Source organism: Sinocyclocheilus grahami, unplaced genomic scaffold (genome assembly GCF_001515645.1).
Source record: "Sinocyclocheilus grahami isolate Dianchi unplaced genomic scaffold, SAMN03320097.WGS_v1.1 scaffold474.1, whole genome shotgun sequence".
NCBI lineage: Eukaryota > Metazoa > Chordata > Actinopteri > Cypriniformes > Cyprinidae > Sinocyclocheilus > Sinocyclocheilus grahami.
The window spans coordinates 698,498-706,464 of NW_015505653.1; the positions used below are offsets into that span (position 1 = coordinate 698,498).

Genomic DNA, 7,967 nt, shown 5'->3' on the forward strand with positions numbered 1-7,967 from the left:
TTTTCTAAATTGGGCACCTGATGGCTTTGACCTTTTCCTGTCCATCTCTGTGTTTATTTGGCACTCGACAATCAACAGATTTCCCATCCCCTCAACACTGTCACTCACGACCAGAAGTCAAGACTAAACCAGTTCACCTTGGTGACCACATGATCGTTTTGTATTACCTATTTTTATTAGCCATTTCACACAATTCAGAAAAACAAAAATGTGCAGGAACTATAGGCCTGTATTTATAATATTATGAATGAATTGTGCGTTATTTGGAAGAAAGTCGAGGTGTGACTGACTTTAGCCCACTAATTCCATTAGAGTATTGCTCTATACAGTGGATCCCCCCCTTGTCCGTTCCATTTGGGAGAGACCCAGAGGTGAACTGTCCCCCGCGCCGCGCCCCGCTCCGCTCCGCTTTCCCCTTTCCCCTTCTCACACAGCTTCTGTGCACGGCACCTTCTCAGCAAGCAGGGCCACCAATTTGCCAATTCCCTACACAGTGAAATGATAGATAATAGAAAACCACTTTGCGGCGCAGAGGATTTTACATTTTTTTTAACTGCTCGTGCCGCCCCCCATGTATCATGAAAAAATGCCACCCCGGGCAGCTGCCCGGTTCGCCCGTGCCAAAAACCGCTACTGAGTGTGGAGTACAGAAATCAATTATAACAGTTTGTTTAAAAATAGGTCAATAATGCGGAATATTTTTAAAGCTTTTTCATTGAAGTTTTTTTTTTTTTGATGCATGCGTTGCGCATGCGCCGGTGAGTCTTGTGAAAAGCAACGTTTGTTAACAGGAGCAAAAGAAGCAAAGTTTCCTTACTTTAGCAAAGGAAAACCAGTCTCCTCTTGGCTTATATCGAAATCCTCCGACATTCTTCTTTACAAATCCTCGTTTTGTACTTAATTAATCTAATTAACGTAATCGTCTAATTAGTGACCGTTGTTTTGTTTTGATCTCTCCGCTGCGCTTCCGCGTTCGTCATTTCTGAGCGGCGCATGCGCAAAGCTGACCTCATACGTCCTCAGCCCACAGCTGCTTCCATGTAGGACTGCTGGAGCAAGCTACGTTAAAGTGATTATTGCATTTTGAATATGGATATTTTTCTTACAAAAATGCATCGATTCGCTACAGAAGGCCTTTGTTCACCCCCCGGAGCCGTGTGAGACACTTTTTTTTTAATGGATGGGTGCTTTTTATTTAACTTCTTTTGGACTGATGCATGCAACACCTGCTGAGTGCCATGAAACAGCTTGAAAGATCAACGATCTTTCAATTTTTAATATAACTCCGACTGGATTCGTCTGAAAGAAGAAAGTCATATACACATAGGATGACTGGAGGGTGAGTAATTTATGGGCTAATTTTCATTTTTGGGTGAACTAACCCTTTAATAGAGCAATTTCTGGAGCACTTCAACAGGTGTCTTGTGAGGGTGACAGTGGGAAAAATAGTTTTGGACGGACATTCAAATGCCATGTGACTCAAAAACAGCACATCATTGTCTACCTTATGGCCTGCACTTTTAATTCCCACAGTTCAATATATTGTCCCCCCTCAGAATAACAAGGAAATGAGTAGAAATTAATTCTTGCCATATGGCAACTCCTTGCCTTATTAGAAATGTTGCTAATCTGATAAAAGACAAGAAACAAAGATGCTGACATTTGAAGCCAAAAATCTGTAGTATAAGAACAAAAATAAATAGGTGAGAGATTTCTCCTCTTCTTGGCAAAAGGCACACAATGAGAAAATGTTTTGGTTAAACTTACTTAAATTTTCATTACTTGAATCATTTTTAAATGGAATTGTAAGCTTTAGTAATTCAATTATTTTTATTAATAAGTAATACATTTTTTTCAGAAATCTTTAGTATATTTTATATCCAAAATACTGTGTCGATGAACACACATGAGGACGAAGAAAGTCCAAACAATGTGATGTTGTGAAACTAACTACTGGTATAGGTAATTTAGAGATATCCAAAATTATATTGCAATTCAATTTATAAGATTTCACTTAGAACAACAGATTATAAGGGATAATATTTGTTATCCTAGTCCTGTTTAGATACATTTACCTTATCCTGTTTAGATTTACATTTTCCAGTAATATTTCATAAGAAAAAAATTTCCCACTGTTGCTTACAAAGTCCGAGATGAAGACAGTGCCCTTATTAATGCAGTCAGGGAAAAATCTCAAGTTACGAGCTATTGATTATTCCAACTTAAATGAGGAGAACATTTGTTTAAAGATCGATTTCCATGACTCGAGAGCTTTATGAGAGTTTGAAAGCTTCAGGAAGCCTTGTACATTTAAAATGAAAATTTCCACTTTTTAAAGGGGTAGTTAAAAAAAAGGAAAATTCTGTAGTCAATGGGTACACAGAACACTCAAGTTTGTGACAACTTAAGTGTGAGTAAATGATGACAAAGTTGTCGTTTTTGGGTGAACTATCCCTTTAAAAATCAAACTGGGGATCCAAAACCACACTAAACACCCGCTCAAACATTATTTTAGCCAGTTCTTTGAAAAGACGTTAATTTTGTACTTGCAAGTCATGAAGACTGAAATGGGAAAATAGTACAGTTTTCTAAGAATTACCCCACAGCTCTGTAATTAAAATTTTGCAATGTACTGTAAATGCATGTCATTTGTAAAATTGTAAATACATAGCCTTTAAACTAAAGCACCAGGTTCTCTCACAGTCAGGATTGGGTCAAGTGTGCAAGTGTGTGTGTAGTGTAGATTTACACTGACATTTATTCATGCACACACAGAGCTGTTGACAGTAATGCATGCGTGTCATGGCCGTTCACTGTGGACTGACACTCGGGGGGTCGTCCAGCAGTGAGGACAATAGGAGGCTGGAAATTAAGTTTGCTTCTCATTGTTGCTGAAACCTCACATGAAATATGCAAGATTCAGATACCTTCAGCAGACAAATGAAAATACAAACAAACAAAATCACTGATTTACTTGTAATGATTAAACTTGTAATGGTTTAAAGGATTTTTTTTTTCGTCTGTGATGCTTGGGTTACTGTTGACAGCTTTGGCATAAATGACACTAACTGATGTTCTTATTTGCACACTGGTACAGTTAATAACATTCATTAGACAAGTGCTTAAACTCGCACAGCAAGCACTTAAACTCATCCATTCATCCGAGAAAATATAACCACACAAAATTGCTCTGGTCTTCTTAAAACAAAACTAATAAAATAATATAAACAGACAAAGCAGGAAATTACAAAATGATAATAATTGTAATAATTATAATAATTTTGTAGGTTTCTGCTACTATGCAAAGTGCACTGTTGTGTATCAGTGGTTATTAATGAAATAGTATTGTAATCTGGATTTAATTTGTGCTTATGCAACTCAAAAAGTGAAACAGTGACAGTATAAATCACACAGGTTTGGGGTGGTTTTAAAGCTGATACAGTTTATTAAACGTTATATATCGAATACAATACATATGAGATCTTTTTGGCACCCAAAAAATTAATAAATATGCTCTCGTTAAGTCAGTGATTCTACATCTAAATAAATAAACAAACAAACCATAACTTACTCTTCAATAAATATACAGAATTTGTTATATAGATGCATTGCATCAATGTTTATTGCAGTTGGTCAACAGTGTCCAACAATGCTCAAACCGAAAGGCTGTGTGTGTGCGTATGTGTGTGTGTGTGTGTGTGTGTGTGTGTGTGCATGCACTGGGTTAACAGGACATCCCACTGCAGCAGGTGGAAAGAGACTGAGGCTATATGGACGGATAGATGAACTCCTCAGACACTGCAGATACTCCAAAGAAAGTAAAAGAACAAACACGATTAACCGCAGAGTGACAGATTTAGAATTCAGTGGATTATACAACACTATTTCGATTAGACAGGAGTGCATGTTTTGTTATTACTCAGCTTGATTCTTTGATATCATGTGGAATTATTTTGTTGTGTCTGTGAAACTGTGCAGTGAATACATTAGCAAGCTGTTTTTATCAGACCAGACGGTTATATTTTTGTTTGTAAAAATGTAGTCAAGTTGAGTCAGTCAAATGAATACATTTCTAGGACTTGAATAAGATCAGTCAGTTCAAATGTTACAATTTTTAGGTGTATTTTTTCCACTATAAACAGTTCACTCAAAAATGAAAATTCTGTCATCATTAAAGAAGATATTTGAGAAATGTGACCCTGGAGCAGAAAACCAGTCTTAAGTCGCTGGGGTATATTTGTAGCAATAGCCAAAAATACATTGTATGGGTCAAAATTATTGATTTTTCTTTTATGCCAAAAATCATGTTCCATGAAGATATTTTGTAAATTTGATTAGTAATATGCATTGCTAAGAACTTCATTTGGACAACTTTAAAGGCGATTTTCTCAATATTTAGATTTTTTTGCACCCTCAGATTCCAGATCTTCAAATAGTTGTATCTCGGCCAAATATTGTCCTATCCTAACCATACATCAATGGAAAGCTTATGTATTCAGCTTTCAGATGATGTATAAATCTCAATTTAGAAAAATTGACCCTTATAACTTGTGGTCCAGGGTCACAAATGTCTCAAGAAATGTCTTTTCCAAAATCACCAAAACATTCTTCAGATTATCTTCTTTTATGTTCCACAGAAGAAAGGAAGTCATGCAGGTTTGGAATGACATTTAGGGTGAGTAAATCATGACTGAATTTTCATTTTTGGGTGAACCATCCCTTGAATTATTACACAAAAGCAATATCATACCAGAAACATATAGCTTAGACACTTTTGCATATGGTGTTTGGTTGTGAATGTGAAATTCTGAGGTGAATTAGATTCTATTTCATAACAATTGCTCTAGTTCAGCATGCTAAAAGATACTTACAACCATAAACATGCACATTACTACATTAGTGTATTGCATAAATCTTCAATTTGGTTTTATATATATTTTTGTCCATATGTGAAAACAAAATAAAGTTTGTATTAATGTTGGTTACAGTAGCACAACGTCTTTACACCTTTGTAAGCACATGGTTTGTTGAGTGTTAAGGCCGAGCGTTTGTCAGGGCTTAAGTATTGTCCTGTAATTACATCAGTGCTCTAATGAACTGAGCAGACTTACATGTGGCTTAAAGGGTCACTCAACTGCTTCCTGAGCACAAGACATTGATTTCAACTCTCATTTCGATTCATCGTACTTCAGTTATATACCAAATTCTCTTCCTAGTCCCAGAAAAAATAGTTCTGATGACTGTTGCATGCAATTATCGCATTTGCAATCTGTTGACATAATGTGTACGTGTCTTATTGCAGCTGTAATCCACTAAGTATAGCATTATATAATGTTATTATAAAGTATTATTTTTATGTCAATGCAAACATGATTGACTACAGAAAGTCGAAACGAGCAGTTCGTTTAACTAGTATCTGTGCTTGTTTAACACCTGATCACAGGAGATTATTTTGGTGGAGTTTAGAGCTAAAATCAGGACACTTTTGCAGGTAGGTTCTTCCCACTTGAGTTCTCTGTATTTTTGGCCAAGGCCCGACAGGAGCTAAGTGGATTGGACTCTTCTGTGATAGGATTTACCCAAACGAAGTGGATTTGGTCAGGTTAACTAAGGGAAGACCTCAGGCACGGATTTTCTGACACCGACTGCTGCTGAGAGGTTACCTTCAATTCCAATACTCTTGCAAGAATCTAAAGGAATGGAAACCGTCTGACAATGAAAGGAACCTGGAGGGATTCTTGATGCAACGAGAGCTGAAAGAGTTTTCTTTCCTCTGAGGAACAGTTCAAAGATCGCAGTGCCTTTAAGACAGCCAGTCCAGGCCAATAGTAGCATAATTTTGGCAAAGCACAATTTGGATATTGTCAATGCACAAAAATCGAACTAATATCCCTCTAACCCGGAGAACCTTGGGGAGACATTGTAACCCGATCAATGAATTTATACAATGTGAAGTACAAAAACATAAGATTTTTCGCAAAAAAATACCAAAACATGAGGGTCCGCCCCTAAATGTAACCATCACTTGGGCTTAAGCAGATTGTATGAAAACATACGAATGAGAACAAATTCATAAATATGAGCCACCAGTTTGCCAAAATGTGTACTAGTTAAGATTTGCAATGAGATTGTTTTGGACATTGTAGTATTGTTTCATAAATATATACAATTTTATCATTTGAAACCCGTTTCATATAGTATTTTGATAATTTCAATTGATCAGATTCATAAGGCTGGATTACGCTACACAACTTTTGCCCAGATTTTGACGAAAACTCGGCAATCGGATCTGACAGATTTCACAGGATAACCGTGTAGTGTACGATGGGCACAGACTCCAATATTTTTAGCTTCAGACTATGATTCCATCCAGTTGGAGGATATCAAACATGTTGGATATTTTGATCTTATTTTAGAACACATATTTTATCGTTTGTCACAAGGCGCATATTTCTGCGTGAATTTGTTGTGTTCGGAACGACTTGTGAGTTTGCCATTTACAAATCGGCATTTGTATGATACTTAGCATTTTAAAATCTGTTAAAAATTTTAAAAGGCATGTGCAATCCAGCCTTTAGCAGATTATTAGGTTCTTTTTTATTCTTTTATACATAATTTTTGTTTAATTATTATAATGTTTAATACATTTACATATTTTAATGAAATGTTGGGTTTTCGTTTACAGAGCAATTTTGACTATTTCAAAGCTGAGGTAGATGTTCAGTATAACTTATATGTTTGTTTGAACTGGATTTGTGGGAATGTTTTGACTTTGTCAGAGTTGAAACCTGCTGCTGGGATCATTTACAGGTCGGTTACACAATGAGGAAGTTTTGTTCTGCACTGGGTGTGCCTTTGTGTACTTGCTTTGTTTACTGAAGCCCTGAATGAATTTTCTAGAGGTTTTCTCCATTGAGCTCAACATTACAAGCTATTTGAAGTAGACCCACGAAGGCAATAGAATCAAGATATACAGCAGCATCTCATTAGCAATGAATAAACATGAGAATAATTATTATTTGCTTAATATTTTTGCGGTTTCTCTTCATCAGGACTGGCAGAAATGTCTGAGGACAATCTGTCAGCCGCGTATTTTTCATGAAGGTTTTCGTCTCAGTGCTTTAAGCCCAGAAGATCTTCTTAGAATCAAGGGTCTGTAGCTTTCAGAGATTAAAACATGCTATGTTTCCTAAGTTTTGATGAGTTCTGACCCTCGACGTCAGATGCATCCGCATGCTTTGGCTGAAAACTCTTGGATTGTGTGGTATTTATTGAAGTTATCGAGGAAGGAGATGTCCTCCTCGTATGCGGTGGGCCGACAGCAGGGGCTGTGGCGAGCCTTGTCCTTCTTGTACTTTGTTAGCAGCCGCGAGCGCTTCATGAAAGCCAGCGTCAGGTCGTAGTTTTTGCGACTTGTAGTGCACTTTCCGCTGCAGTAATGGAAGACTATAGTCTCGTCACTGACATAGCCCAACCCCAGCTGACTGACTGTCACCTCCACCTCCCGCAGCGAGCAGGGTTTGGCTCGCTTTTTAGCCCGTTTAGTTCTTTTGCTCTGCTGGGCATCTCTGCGGGCTTTCCTATCCACCAGTGTCCCGATGACCTGCTTCAACTCGCCCTCTGTGAAGCTCTGGAAGATCTTCATGACTGAGATGGAGAAACAAGAAGGGTTAATTATTTTTTTGCATTTATCATGCCAAAAACATTAGCATTATTTCTATAGAGTCAATTAGAACAGGCCCACTTTTTGCTGCTGCATTTTTCCCATTCATTTTCCCCATAGGGATTTAAAAAAAGTCTTTGTTAAAGCGTTAAATAGTTATTGCTTTGAAACGAGTTTGCACTTGAAGTCACACAGAACATAATGCAATGTTATATATTTAAATTAAGTAAATGAGCCAACTGTGTTTAAAACAATCTTAAAATTAATTATAAATACAATACACTCTAAAAAATGCTGGGTTAAA

At 37.0% G+C, this 7,967-nt stretch overlaps 1 protein-coding gene across 1 annotated transcript; it reads right to left on the bottom strand.

The window, feature by feature from the left end:
- Positions 1–6,672: 6,672 nt before the first annotated feature.
- LOC107553522 (neurturin) lies at positions 6,673–7,781 on the bottom strand. Its single transcript, XM_016235784.1, has 2 exons — positions 7,745–7,781; positions 6,673–7,647 (listed from the first exon to the last, which is right to left on the bottom strand). The coding sequence occupies exons 1-2, from the start codon at positions 7,779–7,781 to the stop codon at positions 7,220–7,222; spliced, it is 465 nt and encodes a 154-aa protein (XP_016091270.1). The 3' UTR covers positions 6,673–7,219.
- Positions 7,782–7,967: the final 186 nt, after the last annotated feature.

What these genes read in the sequence shown, in the direction of transcription:
- LOC107553522 (XM_016235784.1), bottom strand. Translation starts at nt 7,781, where the DNA reads ATGGGGAAAATGAATGGGAAAAATGCAGCAGCAAAAA. An exon ending in GAAAAATGCAGCAGCAAAAA is followed by an intron (nt 7,648 to 7,744) that starts GTGGGCCTGTTC and finishes TCTCCATCTCAG; the next exon opens with TCATGAAGATCTTCCAGAGC.